Source organism: Sus scrofa, chromosome 7 (genome assembly GCF_054392235.1).
Source record: "Sus scrofa isolate SSC_HxYL_T2T_F1_AM1 chromosome 7, Sscrofa_HxYL_maternal_Yorkshire_Landrace_v2.0, whole genome shotgun sequence".
In the NCBI taxonomy this organism is placed as follows: Eukaryota; Metazoa; Chordata; class Mammalia; order Artiodactyla; family Suidae; genus Sus; species Sus scrofa.
The window spans coordinates 78,418,883-78,435,044 of NC_139389.1; the positions used below are offsets into that span (position 1 = coordinate 78,418,883).

The 16,162-nt window shown below is 36.4% G+C and overlaps 1 protein-coding gene across 4 annotated transcripts in view; it reads left to right on the forward strand.

Annotated features, from left to right (window-relative positions):
• The window catches only part of PRKD1 (protein kinase D1), a 335,903-nt gene that overhangs the window by 308,950 nt on the left and 10,791 nt on the right, over positions 1-16,162 (forward strand). For all 4 annotated transcript variants that reach the window (XM_021099185.2, XM_021099186.2, XM_084969046.1 and 1 more), the window contains 3 exons: positions 1,152-1,313; positions 1,866-1,964; positions 2,916-3,183. In XM_021099185.2, the coding sequence (XP_020954844.1) occupies positions 1,152-1,313; positions 1,866-1,964; positions 2,916-3,183 (529 nt within the window). The remainder of the gene's footprint in view (positions 1-1,151; positions 1,314-1,865; positions 1,965-2,915; positions 3,184-16,162) is intronic.

A 16,162-nucleotide genomic window follows, 5' to 3' on the forward strand; every position in this document is an offset into this window, starting at 1 on the left:
AGACTCTCAGAGCCCACAAGTAGCACAGAGGACGTGAGAGTGCACATTCACTCCCAGCCCCCACCTCTACTACTCGCCACCCAACATCTGTGAGGTCCAAGCAGTTGGCCATTTCACGTCTCCAATAATTTGTGAAAATTTCATGTTTTGAATAATTTTATCACTCATTGAGTTTTTTTTCCCCCTAAAGTAAAGGATTTAATTTCTTCTCTCTGTTCAGCTGTTAGTACATTTAAGTTAGTCTCTGTTTTTTATTCTGGTAGTTTTTATTCATGATGATATTTTCCCTTTTTTTCATTGACGTATAAGTGGGATATATAATAATTCTTTTAATGTTAGGATTTTTTGTTGTCATATGCAGGAAAAAAATGATAAAGATCAAATGATCAAAGGCTTTTGTTGATGACCCCAGACCAACATTCAGACTTAAGCATCATTACAAGGGCCCGTCTAATGTAAAGAGTTATTTTACTTGACATGTGTGACAATTAACATGTCAAGCCAAATGCAGCCTATCATTATCCGCTATTACGTTATTGTGGAAATATTTATTGAGTGCTGAGAATCATCCACATAGCGTGGTGTCCTGAACAAAACAGAGGCTCAATTTTGTTGTTGTTGTTGTTGTTTTTATGGAGATCTTTATGTGAAAGCTTCCGTAGCAAACTACAGTAGCCTCCAATATCAGAGCAATTTGAAAAGGTTTTGACTAATGTGCTTTATCAGTGCAGTCAGAAGCACTACATGAGCTTATTTCATTTTGTCTACATTAAATTTCTACCAAGTGTATAGAGATGGCTTAGTATGCTTGTTTAGGACAGTATGCTTAATATTGGAGATGATCCTAAGAAATTACAGATTTCTCAATATGGTATTCTAATTAAAACCTAATTAGCAATTCACTGTGCTGGAACTTGGATTTTTAGCATAGAGAAGATAATTTCACTATGCCCAGAAAGTAAAGATGTATTTCTTGGAGACATTAGAATTTCAAAAATATAAGGCAGCACATGTGGAATTTAGAAGTGTTAAAAATCTTAAGTGTGGGTTTCTCCGGAGCTTTAAACTGGAACAGTTTTGTATAATCAGTGAGCTTGCCAAACAGTATCAAAAAACTCATTTTCTTCAAGTGCTTTATTTATCTTTAATAGAACCTTCATCACCCTGGTGTTGTAAATTTGGAGTGTATGTTTGAGACTCCTGAAAGAGTGTTTGTTGTTATGGAAAAACTCCATGGAGACATGCTGGAGATGATCTTGTCAAGTGAAAAGGGCAGGTTGCCAGAGCACATAACGAAGTTTTTAATTACTCAGGTAAGAAATCAATTAGAGTCAGAAAAAAAGGTAGTATTTAATATCAAATGTTATCACTATTTAAGTAGAGCTTTCTAGCCTTGTTGTTTAGTCCCTACCTCCAAAGTCTAAACTACAGTTTTAAAAAAAAAGTGTCAGTGGCTTATTATATTATCTTATATTAGAGATGTATCCAGAGTCCAGGACACATGCGAAATGAGTCATGTATGTGCATGCCCACATATTGTAATTACTCATGAAATTTTAAAATGCATATGACTGAGTCCTGACTCTTTGAAAATATTCAAGAATGTGTATTCTTGTTCGCTCTCATTGAATTCTTTTATCTATACTTGTTTTGGTAGCTATATGGATACCATAATATGATGCTGTTTCCATGGAAGTTTCCTTTGAAACCCACTATGTTAATCTAGCTCATTTCAGGAAGCATAAAGAAGCATACCTGTTCATTTTGAGTTTTCTCTTGGCCCTCTAAATTTATGTCCTAGTATAAAATATTTTGAACTGAACTTTTGGACTTAAAATTACCTTTGATGATTTCCTCCTTTATAGATACTTGTGGCTTTGCGTCATCTTCACTTTAAAAATATTGTGCACTGTGACCTCAAACCAGAAAACGTGTTGCTAGCATCAGCTGACCCTTTCCCTCAGGCAAGTATAAAAGCCCCTCTCAGCAGAAAAACAGCTGACAGCATCACTGGCTCACCTGCATCTTTCTGTCATCTTTTCTCCTCAAAACTTTGATTTGTCTCAAGTTTCACCTGTTTGTTTTCTTTCTTATGTTTACCTTCTTATATTTCCGGGACTGCAGCTTTGTTGATCTGGCCCGCAGTTCAACCTGCCTTAATAATGAACACTGAGCCTTCTCATCCTGCTCCTGCTTCTGTTGCATGGGCATCCTGGAGAACTGGCAGCTCTAGGTCAATGCTGAAGCCCTGACCTGAGAGGGAGACAATTAAGAGTCCCAGGAATGCCACCAGCTCTTCAATGTCAGGCACAATATTACAGTTCAGGGTTGTTCTCAGGGACAAGGACAAAAGTTTCTTCTTTTCCTCAACTCAGAGGAGGCAGAACAATTGGGACTCTCCCCAGGAGCTCTCATATCTGAAGTGACCTGAACAAGGTGGCCTTGCCTCCCTGGTACCCTCAGGTCCTGGCTAGGTGTTGGTGCAGAGCCCACTTTGAGGATTGTTGTGGCTGACATGATGTGTCCTTGTGCTTATCCTTCAGCCTGTATTTATAATAAGCCCTTGAGTTAAATCCATCCCTTCCCTGATTTGCATGATGTTTTCCTGCCTTGTTGAGCAATGTTACCCGCTTTTGAGTATACATATTTTCACATCCATGTCTTCATTTTAGGGAAGAAGAAGGGAGAATGTTTAGATGATATATTTATGAATGAAAACATACTTTTGAGGCAGTGAATAAACTATTATTTTCAAGTACATAAAATGAAGAATAGCTATTACGTCTACCATGAGAAATCCATAAATACATATGAAACATTATAGTTATAGTTGTTTTTTGGTAGACATGGACTAAAACACACATAAACACACAATCCGTGACCTTACCCTATCTGCACACTGTTTTTATCAACAGGTGAAACTTTGTGACTTTGGTTTTGCCCGGATCATTGGAGAGAAGTCATTCCGGAGGTCAGTGGTGGGTACCCCTGCTTACCTGGCTCCCGAAGTCCTAAGGAACAAGGGCTATAATCGTTCTCTAGATATGTGGTCTGTTGGGGTCATCGTCTATGTAAGCCTAAGTGGCACATTTCCATTTAATGAGGATGAGGACATCCACGACCAAATCCAGAATGCGGCTTTCATGTATCCACCGAATCCCTGGAAGGAAATCTCTCACGAAGGTAATACCTCCTGTTCAAAAATGATAGTGGCCTAATCCTTAAGTATGACAGTTATATTACAAATTTAGTTATGAATTTTTAAATTGATAAATGCTCACTGCAAAGTTCCCACTGGATTTGGGTCACAAACTAATTGAGATGTGTTGAATAGAGGAAATAGAGACAAAAAAAATCTTCTGATGAAAGGTATAGATATATAAAATAGAGCAATTGAGAAATATACATAAAGAGGTAAGTGAAATAAAGAGAAACTGTTAATATTTGCTATATTTCCTTAAACATATAACTATTTATACATGGAAGTAATGGTAAATAATACACGATCTTTACTAAGAGTAATCTTTTACTTACTGTATGCTTGGATATTGATATTTTAATTATCATATTATATATATTAGCATTCCAAATTCTTTGTATACTGATTTCCTTTATGTGACATTAGAGCATGTATAGTATTTTATTTAGCCATTTCCCTGCTATTATGTTTTTAGGTTGTTTCTATTTGTTCAATGTTAGATAACCTTTATGTATAAGTTCTTATATGTATCTCTGATTATTCTTTTAGGATAAATTACGTTGGCAGTATTGCATTAAAATTAAATTCTTCTTTTTTTTGGCTTTCTAGGCCGCACTCATGGCACATGGAGGTTCCCAGAGTAGGGGTCGAATTGGATCTGTTGCTGTTGGCCACAGCCACAGCAACGCCAGATCCGAGCTGCGTTTGCAACCTACACCACAGATCATGGCAACACCGGATCCTTAACCCACTGAGCAAGGCCAGGGATTGAACCCGCAACCTCATGGTTCCTAGTCGGATTCTTTTCTGCTGCGCCAAGACGGGAACTCCCATTAAATTCCTCTTAATAATTATTCCCTTCTTAATGGAAAAGCAATAGTTTTAAAAGAAACAGTGGGGCAGCCAGGACAAATAAAATGGCTTACTCCATGCTTCAGAAAGGAGTTCTTCATGAACATGATGTGGACTTTAATACTCCTTAAGATAGGTTTTACTATTATACATGTATTTCAAATGAGAGCTCCAAGTCCATGGAAGTGAAGCATTCACCAGACTCTCAGAGCTGACAAGTGGCAGAGCCAGAATTTATACCAGACAGGCTGAGCATACATTCTTTAATCACTAGCCCTGCTTCCTTTTTTAGTTTTCAGGCAACATCTAGTTCTAAGTTTGTTGAGGCTTTTCACCACTTAAAAAGGAGAATATGTTCATAGATAAACATCTCTCTGATACCTGTTATTGCATGTGGTGGTGTAGAACTTAGAAAAGAGCATGTATAAACTGCTGGGATAATTAGTTCTTAGACTGCTGTTCATGTTAAATGGAAAGAGCCATCAGTTTTCAGGGGCTTTGAGTTACTATGAGCAACAACCTTTAACATCATCTAATTAGTTGTAATTCATGCTAGGTGGATAGTTCATAAGGGAATCTGTGACTTTCAAAAGAGCTACCATGTAGCCAAAGGACTGATGAAATATTTAGAATAATTCACCAAAGGCACAAAAGGGAAGGGTAATTCCTTTTCTCATCTGGGAGGCAGAAAAGAGAATTATCAAGTAACTTTGTCCCTAAACTTGTCAGGGAACATTGCCTTCAAATACATTTAACCATTTTGCTTGATACTTTCAATTCAGAAATCCAGTAAAATAACTTGATGTTGCTACCACAGGTGCTAACCTGAAATATCTCTAAAGCCAGTCAGATATTTTTCTGTTATGTAGGAATAGGACATTAGGAAAATAACCTTCACATTTTAAATGTTTTTTCTTGGAGTAGTAGAGTACTTTTTTATGAAGTAGTGGAATAAATGGTGCCCACTCTCTGGTTTCATGGAAATGTGCAGGCCTTCTATGTTGATGTAATCTATTTAACTGTAGATTATGATTGTTTAATTATCAGTAGTAATAGAAACCAGAGGCACAGATAGCAAAAGTCTAAGAAACCTGTTGGAAAACCGCAGTATACATGCAAAAGTAATAGGAAAGTAAAGGACAAAACATAAAGTAGTTCTCCTTCAGAGAACTAGAGATTTGTTGGGAGGGATGAGTTATAGGATTGGGGAAATGCTCATTTATTTCTTTGAATTGTTAGCTTGGTATAAAATCAGGATCTCCAAGTTCAGAGGAGCAAGAGTCACTGTGTCTTTCACTAGTCAGAACTGCATTTTCAGAGGGGATGAAACTTAAGCCAGTCACTAAAGAACAAAAAGGAAGAGATACAGCATTTCACAAAGAGGAAATTACATGGGATAATTTGAGAGGATTTATATTTGACCAGAAAGAACACATTTTACTTGGGTGTAGATAAGTCTAAGCACTAAAAACACCTTTCCACTCAGATGAAGTGATGGGGAGACCAGCTCAGGTAGACTCACTCCCTCTCTTCTAAATGACTCAAGCATCAGTTTGGGAATTAACTGGCCTCTTTTCTCAGTATCTTTTTCCAGTTCATCCTTACCTTTGAGGCACAGGAGTTCTACTATTTGCTAACGAAGCTCTGTTGGCATTTGAGTTAACCACCTGCTGGTGTATGAACTGGAATAATATTGAATATAAAAAAATCTAGTTAAATTATGTCCTAATATCAGCTGAGGTATTACAAAAGTAATTACTGTCCCAGATTCTATTCCACTATCTTGTTGAAAACAAATAATTTTCTGATTAGATACTATCACGGGGCTGGTACCAAATAAGTTTTAAGCAGGTAGTATAAGTACATAAGCAAACTAGTATCTGGCGGTGGGTGATTACAACTGATATTAGTAAATCTTCTATCTCAGGATACTGTAAACCACACCAGAAACACTAAAACTCCAGATGCAAAGAAGTAAAAATCTAGGCACCTCAGTGGCTGTAAATCAGCGGTAAGGATCAGCAGTGAAGTAGTTTGAGACTGTCCTTCATGTCTTTCTAATTAGCCATCACTTACCTCCTTTGAGCTTTAGTTTCTTATCTGTAAAACAGGGTAATGATTCTGCACATACAGTGAAGTTGTAATAGAGACTGAAAGAGATAAAGGATGTAAAGGCATCTATAGAACAAAGGTGTGGGGTGAGCCAAGGATTTGGATCTAGGAAAAGGATAGTGGAACACTCAGCTAAATAGCTGCTCCGGCAAGTAACAGAGAATTGATTACACAATTTTAGAAACTCTATGCAAACGATGTGCATGTTTCCCAAGTGTTCTTTAGACACATTGTTAGTTGTACTTTTTTTGGGGGGAGGGGGCATGAAAAACCAAAGACAAAAGAAAGTTTCAAGGTCCTTGTGGCACAGGTAGATGTGTTAGAATAAAAAAATTCCTTCATCATGCTCTTTTTCCTGTTAGTATAGACATAAACTTGATACAGTTTAATACTATATTTTGGAGCACGTGAGTTGTCAGTGTGATCCTCCCAACAGTTCTCTAATTAGCAACTTGTTTTAGTCTCTGTGTTAGAGGGAAACCAGAAAGTTTAAATGACTTGCCTGAGGTCACACTTTGGTAGGTCTTGGATTTGAAATAATTTGTCTCCATTCTTCATAGCATACATTGGGTGCTTATTTCTAATGTCTTGATATTTAGGAACCTTTGGGGAATACTATATTTTAAACTAGTTAACTTTGCTACTATAATGTAATAAGCTGATACGGGCATTATGGAGATATGCTGACTAGTAATTTATCACTGAATTAATCGGGACTTATATGCAGATAACAGAAACCCATCTCTAACTAAAGGAGGCAGAGATAACTAATTGACTTACACAGCTGCAGAGTCCAAAAGGTGAACCCCATTCATCCAGATTCTGTAGTTTCAAGTGTCACACACACATCTCCATCTCTCACCTCTGCTTTACTTATGATGGCTTCCTTCTCAGGTGGCCTTTTCATGTGATGCAAAATGATATTCCAGCCGCTTCAGGCTTACACAGTACCCACTGTACATGATCTCAGAATGGATGCATAATTATCTCTCAGTAACCAGAGTCTCTGAAAGGGGCACTGATTGGCTGTGCTTAAATCCCGTAATACCCTGGGAACAATCATACTGTCACCACAGGAGGCTGGCCCTGATTGGCTCTGCGGATGATGGAGAGCCCCTCCAGGTTGGAGAGAGGAATTTCCTACAGGGAAAAGATACTAGGCTAAAAACAAACACAAAAAGCATTAACAGATGCCCATTATAAAAATAGATTCTTTTGCAAATTAAAGTTTGACTTGAAAAATAGAACAAAAAAATTGAAGGAAACTTAACTTAGCAAGTACTATAGGTAAAATGGCACTGGTAAAATTAATTGAATTTTGAAAGAAAAAAAATAAGAATCCCTAGCCTACAACGTTTGCACTGTAGCCAAGCACTACTTTAAACATTTTACATGTTTATTTATTGTAAATAATACTGTTATTATACTTTTTCCCTCCAGCCTTTGAATAGATGCTGTAATTATTTCCATTTTAAAGATGATGCAGTGCTGGCAGAGAGGATTACGTGGCTTCCTTGGGTGGAGCTAGGGTGCAAATCCTATTAGTCTGCTCCATGCTAGACAGCTCTTATCCACTGCATTTACAGCCACTCGATTATCCTTCTAATGGATTTAGCCATGCTGTCACATTTAATTTTTAATATGCTTTATAGCTTAGAGCTAGTATAGCAACACAATTTTTAATAATGTCTAAAATGACAGGGAAATAGGATCATGTTGTGATAAAGACCTGAGTTGAGAGCTCTTCCTCTTAGCTTCTTGGTGACCTCATCCAATGTATTTCTTCTCTCAGGTCTCAGTTTTCTTGTCTGAAATATGGTGATACTAATTCTTAACTCCCTAAGTTATTTTAAGTAGTAAATGAAATTGCACTGGAAAATGGTTAGCACAGTGGTTGGCTAGTTAGATTACTCTAAATGTATTAAACACTTTGTTTCCAATCACTTTACATGGTCAATCAATCTATCTGTACATATACTTATTTAGTTATACATATATATATATTATTATATAATTACATATGTAACTAAACATACATATTTAGTTATATATAACTAATCACTGTTATAAATTATATATAGCTATACCAATATAACTAAGTAAGAATGTATGTATACAATATAACACTCCAGAATGAATCATATGGCTACACATAATTGCACAAGAAGGGCCTTTAGGTAATCATGGGAAGGGAGGAGTTTGAGAACGTTTCAGTTCATTCTGAAATAGTGTGTGGGTTGCATTTTGCTTCATGTCATCATTGAGACTGTCTGATGGCCATTTGACAACATCCAGGGTTTTTCTGGGTTTTTTTTTTTCTTTTTTTTTGCTTTTGCTTCTTTTTTTTTTTTTTTAGGGCCACACCTGTGGCATATGGAGGTTCCCAGGCTAAGGATTTAATTGGAGCTACAGCCACAGCCACAGTAACATGGGATCTGAGCCGTGTCTACGACCCACACCACAGCTCATGACAATGCCAGATCCTTAACCCACTGAGCGAGGCCAGGAATCGAACCCACAATCCCATGGTTCCTAGTTGGATTCGTTTCCACTTCACCACGACAGGAACTCCTGACAACATCCAGTTTATCCATTACTACCTGTCAGTAATTAGATATGCCCTTGCTATCACCTCCAGCATTATCTCATACTCGGCTAAGTTTAGTCCTCAGCACGGAGGATGGCTATGACCTTTCTTAGTTCCTTGAAAGGACGTATGCACCTATTTTAAAATAGTTACTTGATTAGGAAAGTTTAACTTATGGAAAGGGTAGCCCATTATCACTAAGGAGACATGCACTTGATCATGTAACGAAATGCACTTCCTTTCATTGCATGTTTAACAATTCCAAAAGAACAAGAAATAGTCATGGTGTCCTCCATGTTTGTCACATCTGATACATAATAAGGGTGAATCCTGGATGGACATTGCAAAAAAAAAAAAATAATAAAATCAGAAAATTGCAAGGGTGATACCAAGAAATAGATACCAAGGGTGTAGAGCTTAGAAATAGGTAATGGAAAAAACTAGCTAATAGTCAGAACCCAGGAATATTTGCAAGGTAAGGGATTACTAATAATTTTGCCAAAGAACTCCTTGATTATGTCTCACATTAAATTACCTGTCAAGATCTAGTTCTAAGACTATCTGTAGCAAACATTTTTTAACTTTGGCACATCAACAGTTAGTCAGAAGAACTGGTTAATAATGGAGATTCCTAGACTCCACCCCAGTGGATTTGCATCTTGCTCTGAGAATATAAGAAATCCATTTATCACACTTTCAGAAATACAGCTCGAGAGCCATGATCCCCTGAAAGACCTACCATTTGACAGTGCTCTAAAAATATTTTTAATAAGTACTCAATATTTAAATTCATATAAATTATAAAATTCCTCTCATTTGTAACTTTTTTTTTTTTTTGCATTTTAGGGCCACACCCACGGCATATGGAGGTTTATGGAGGTTCCCAGGCTAGGGGTCGAATTGGAGCTGTAGCAGCCAACCCCAGCCCCAGCCACAGCAACTCTGGATCTGAGCCGCATCTGTGACCTTCACCATAGCTCAAGGCAACACCGTATCCTTACCCCACTGAGTGAGGCCAGGGATTGAGCCTGCAACCTCATGGTTCCTAACTGTATTCATTTCTACTGCGCCACAACGGGAACTCCTCATTCATAACATTTCTTTTGCATCTGCATCATCTTCTTTATCAAGTATTTAATGTCAGGACATGTAATTCGTTCTAAATGTTGATTTTATTTCAATATAGATCTCTATGAAAATAGTAAGAAAAAATAGTAAGAAAGTTTCTTGACAAGCCTCCTATATCAAGAAGAAAGAAGAAAAGGAAAAACTCCAAGAAATGCAAAACGTTGTGTAATAAGGTTATAATAAAGAAGGAACTAGTCAGTCACGTGTCATGCTTTTGAACAATGAAAGGAATGTAGGAATTTTCTTTTAACACTTGAAAATTCTCCTCTGTGTGCGTAGGTATAGAAATTTGATGTTATAGGTTGTAGCTTTATAAGGAGTACAAATTGTAATCCTGTATGTAGTTCATCATAGTTATATATAAATTATTCCACATATTGCTTATTAGTTTTACATTTGAGAAAACCTTTAGACCAAGCATGTTTGACTTCATTATAATTATGCAAAAGAATGTAAATAATGAAAATTCTACCACACTAGAAAAGAGGACAGTAAGGAGGTGAAGGGAGCTGTATGTTCCACACAGTTCATGTCAGATTCTGCCGAGATGAATGGTTTGACTTATATGCATTCATATGCATGATTTCGTATATGATTTAATCATGGAGTTAATCCTTTTGAATAAATGTTACATATATATCTATATCTCTCCTGTATTGTTTGCTCTAGGTACCATTCTAAATTACAGCAGTAGCTAGTACCTTAATTTAATATAACTAAATTAATTAAGAGAAGGAGGAGGACAATAAGATAAGGAAAACTGAAATGAAATTATTCATGGTCCTTAATGGGAAGGAACCAGTGTTTTGAAAGTGGTTCTTCTCAAGCTATCTGTGATGGAGGACTGGTTTTATTTTATTTTAATTTCCAAGCATATGGACCAGTACTTTGTGAAATATAATAAAAATGTGACAAAATGTCGAAATGCTGTGAAAGTTTCCAAAGGCTTAGTTTCACTTTCTATACCTATCTCATTTTAAACTAATAAACAATTCAGAGTGGTACTTATCCATACTCCAAATCCCTTAAAGTTAATGAATCAAGCTGAAACAATACTGCACATATTTTTAAATGTGTAGTGGTAATCAGAAGTTCTTTTTATAGTTAAAAGAGGTATTCTTTGGAGATATGAAAAAATGAGATATGAAGTTTTGTCTTTCTGTTTGAACTCTTCTTACTGATTGATTTAGGTATCTTACCAGGTACATATGGCATTTTTGTAAAAAAATTTAAAAATTAACAGAAATGCAAGAAAGGCCCAGGAAGAAGTGGAGTCCAACCTTTTGTGTAATTAAAATTCTTCCATGCCTGGTCTGAAAGTTGTCTAACATTAAATGTGTAAACTACACCTATATACTTGTATCTATCTATCTGTATATGTATTTATACATGTACATATATGTAATATTTCATACGTGAATATTACTGAAGAGCTAGAAGGTTATATTTAATTTTCTGTATTATCAATCCTTGCACGGTGACTGAACGGATGAAGATGTAGCTTTAAACCTCTAAACCTATCTATGCTGACACAAAGGAGAATTTGCAAGTATGGAAGTCAAGTGAATTCTCTTCCTACATTCCTTTAGTTGGCCTAGATCATAAGATAAATCTTAAATTGTACTTTTTATATATGAATTTTATTATACAGTTTGCTTACGAAAGAATTTATCCCTAGAGGAAGAAGAGAGATGACACAGGTAACCAAGTGATGTGGATTGTATAGCTGGTAAGGTGAAATATAATTTGCTTCAGTGCAAGTCGTCTTCCTAGGAGAATGATGACAAACGTGCAGTGATGGGAAAGCATCTGTTAGAGTAAAAGTACATCTCCATCATCAAAATGAATTGATGTGTTCAATTAGAGACACATGGTAAATTTGAGGAAGGTTAGTAATAGACTATGACGATCACTGGTTAAATTACTATTTTTTCCTTCTGAGTTTTGATATTCCTTTATATGCCATTAGGGAGGCAAGCAGGCAGTAATCAACACAGAGACAACCTCGGAAATTGTCTCACAATGAGCCTGAGACCCCCGCAGACAGAGATCATTTTCTGTGCTCACAGGTGAAGTCTGAAGAAGCACCTATTCTCAACTCACCTGCTGTGTTGCCACTGTTCAACCTCAGTCACGTGGTTAGTTGGCATTATCAAGAATTAAGATCATACATGAAGTCCTGACATGTGTAAAAAGGAAATGCCCTTGCATTAATCCTATAGCTTATCTTTAGTTCAAAATTATCAACTTGAAATGGTGCCACAGTGACAGAGGTTTTTTCCACTCGTGTGTTCCGACAGTTTCAGTGGTAATATTTCTACTACTTCTGTCCCCTGATAAACACAGCTGTAATTTATTCTTCCAGTTGGTCTCAATACTCTGCTGACATTTATGTACAGTGTAGAATATATGGCATCTGAAGGCATAGAATGGCTATAATAACATACCACTAAATTTATCCAAGCATCTAAATTTTATTTTAAAAGCAATTTTTTTGCCATTCAGTGTGGTAAATTCAAATAAAATTGGTCACAAGTGTGTTTTTCCCCCAGAAATTGGAGATGAAAAATACAGCCAGTACAAACACAAAGCAAAGCTAAATAAAAGCCTTAGCACCATTACCACATGGTATGTTTTCAAAATCCAACAGTGTTCCAGAACGCTAAACACTTAAGTTTAAAGTAGCACTTTGCCATGAAAAGGAACCAGCTGTAGGTCCCTCTTTCACTACATATTGTTCAAAACAAAAAAATAGCCCCATTGAAAATAAGCCTCGGGTAGATGAGACCCAGAAATCCAATGGTATGAGAAACAAAAGAAAGACAATTGTCATTTAAAAATTAAACTATGTTTGTAACAGTTTATGAGGCAGATCCAGCAAGCCTGCTGAATATTAATGAATAGATTGATTTGTCAGCATATTAGCACCACTGTCAGACATAACAGCATGGAGGAGATGCAAGGGGACCAGGCAGTGAACTACTTAAAAATGCTTGATTGGGTGCCATGAAATTCTATCATGATTGATAAACTAAAGTGAATTATGTGGGTCAGAACTTCCACTGCCATTTTAACATTTTAAACAATCTCTACTTGAAATTCTCAAATTACTTGTATTTAATTTTTTTGAAAAAGAACATTCTTTTTGTTCAGTAATAGGAAATTAAAATTATTAGCAAAAAGTGTAATTTAAGTAATATATATTTAGTAGATTGAATTTTTATATATATGTGTGTGAATACATATATGTATTTAAAAACTCAAATAAGTTAGTATCTGAAAAGGTGTCCCACCAAGAGAGGAATCATTTGATTGCAAATAAAATATAATTTATGACATTTATCTAACAAGTGATTTGTAGAGAGAAATTGATCTGAAGAAGTTTTAGCAAGAACATTCTCATTATAAATGCTCAAAAACTGGTGGTTTATTTGTGCCCCAAATTGAAGTGTTTCCTATATATCCCAATTGTAAAAATAAAATTTCACTTTTCAATGTATATCCTAGTTGAGTTGAATTGTGACATCTAAATATATATGTAGGTGTCAGGATATAGGAACGACAAATATTAAATATTCTGTAAGTGTGCTTCTTTTCACAATAACAACACAGAATAATATTCCAAAATATAGAATATTAAAAATCTTTATCTTACTCTCTATATTGCTCCATAATACCAATCCAGCAATCCACTCCAGTCCACTGAAGTTATCCAGAATATTCTTATATTGCTCCAGTGATAGAAAATATATAGTTTCATGAGGAGCTCTTATTTCTTCTCAACGTGACCCTAGCACAGTAAGCAAAGTGTCTCTGGGTTTATACTCACTAGTAGAAAAAGCCCAGTACATTTTCCAAATAAAAGCTCACCTCAGAGCTTTGAAAGCAGCTGTCATGTCAGGTGAAGCCTTCTCTTCCCCTGGGCAGTTAGTTTTTTCCTTCAACCTCCTGTTCACTCTGGTCCAAACACTCCCCTCTTTATGTGCTTTTTAAATCAAACTTCAAAATCTCAAACCTCCAAACCTTTAGTCCTGGCTCAGGGTTCACTGAGCCTGAGAATAAAGTGAATCCACCATTCTTTCATTATAAGAACACATTTCTTTTATAGTGGCACAAAATAACACTCAATTTATGGCCAAATGTAGATTCATATTGTGTTTGCTGTGCCTGTACAACTCTGAATTTTTTTCTTATAAATGTTGATAAGTCAGATTTGTCCAATTCTTTGCTTAGACTGTTGTGTTTTTTTTGGGGGGGGGAGTGCACTAAATAGAGGGCTCAGTTTCATTTGTCGCTGTTAAATGTTGTCTTACCAGTAGAACTTATGTGTATGTGTGTGTGTGTGTGTACTTATTTATTTATTTTAGAACTTATTTGTGTAATCCAATTTGTGTGCTCTCCCTGTCCCCATCCTCTGAGTGGAAGCTATCCTAAAACCCTTCTTTGTCTTCATTACAGAATAGTAAACAAGATGGGGCGGAGGGAGGGTACCTTTCTCTGTGTTTACATCCATCTATTCCAGGGCCTTTGGGCAATGTTAAACCAGTTATTACTTTCAGTGTTCTCCTGCCTCTAGTCCCTTGCTACTCACAATTAGCCTGAGGCTCCAATTGGCAGCCATTAAAATACAGACTCAGGTCCCACCCTAGACCTACCTAATCAGAATCTTCAGTTTAAGATCCCTGGATTATTCATCTAAGAGTGTTTTAAAGTCTACGAAGTATGCTTAACACAGCCATTCTCAACCCTGAGTGCACATATTAAAACTACCGATACCTGGAGGCCTCTCCCCTAAAGATGTTCACTTGACCTTTGGCTTAAGTATCAGCATTAAAACAACAACGACAACAGAAACCCAAAAGCCTCTCCAAAGGATTTTAACATACAGTGAAAATGAAAAAAAAAAAAAAATCCACCCTGAACTTCATTAGAATAATATAAACCTATTTTAATTTAGACTTTAATTTTTTTAATCATTTTGGCATCAGTTTGGGGGCTGCTGTATGCTGTGTTTAAACAATTGATGATTTCCAAGACTGTCCTTCTAATCTTCAGGAAGAAATTAAATTGAAGGAAAAGCAAAAAGGTACCCATTGATAGAATCACTTTCCACCGAGGAAAGACCTGGAAAAGGAAAGATACCAAGTTGAGTCTCTAAAGGTTTTCTTGCACTTCATTGGATTGCAGTAATTGACTCAGGAACGAGGGAGATGGTGATTTCCAGTGGCCTTGTTTGCTGCCTGCAGCCTCTGGTTTCAGCCCTTGAGAAGTGCGTCCCAGTTAGTGTTGCTGGGCAACAGCTTGCTGGAATGTGAAGGGCTGCAAAACGATTTTTTAAATAAACACACAGCTTACCCATCAGCATGAAGTAAGCCAAAGGGAGAAGTACTGAGCCTACAGGGTGACAGGCAGTGAGGCAGAATGGAAAGAGATAAAAGAAAATGCTTCCTTGAAGGCAAGGAGCTCAGTGGTGACAGATGACGACTTCATCCCTAGAGCGATAGTTCTGATCTGGTTTTCTAATTTGAATATTTGTACCTGAATAATTTACAGCTGGAAAGAAGACAGTGTGGGAAGAACAATGTTTTTGAAGTACCATGTCTGGACAAAACAGGTCAGCCCTAGGGTTTCACAGGTAATTTCTTTGGTGTAAAAAAGCATGGTAAAACACACATGATCTGTATTGCAGATACTCCCAGCATTATTCTGATTTGCTGATACAAGTCACTGATCCTGTGATCTGTTATAGTTTGTAGACTTATGATGTCCTTCCATCCAAGAGTATTTTTAGCCAAAAAATACAAACCATATGCATGTAATATGGATATTAAAACTTAGGGCTGAGAAAGTAGCAATTTAAATTTCTAATTAATGTATTCTTTCTACCAAATACCAGTTAGCAAGTATTTTTCTCACACATTAAGTGATGTATGAGATACAATAAGCACTTTATTTTTAATGTTTATGAAATTGTTCAAAAATGAATACACAATCTATACAACCTTAAAGCAGCTAAAATCTAGTGGGGAGAGTGGGGGAGAGAGTCATGTATTGAAATGATAAAGATTGGAAATGGAAGATGACTGTGAAGTGTGACCTGAGGGACCTATTGTGTATTCAGATATGTCCAGTTCCATTCTTTTCATAGGATTTTCTCCAAGCTTCAGATGTCATTCAGTTTAGTCATAAAATGGCACATATCAGTGTCCCTTCCATATATTCAGAACCTGCTGTGTCTATACACATAGCATTTGCTTTGAAATAGAGAATGACTGCAATATTGT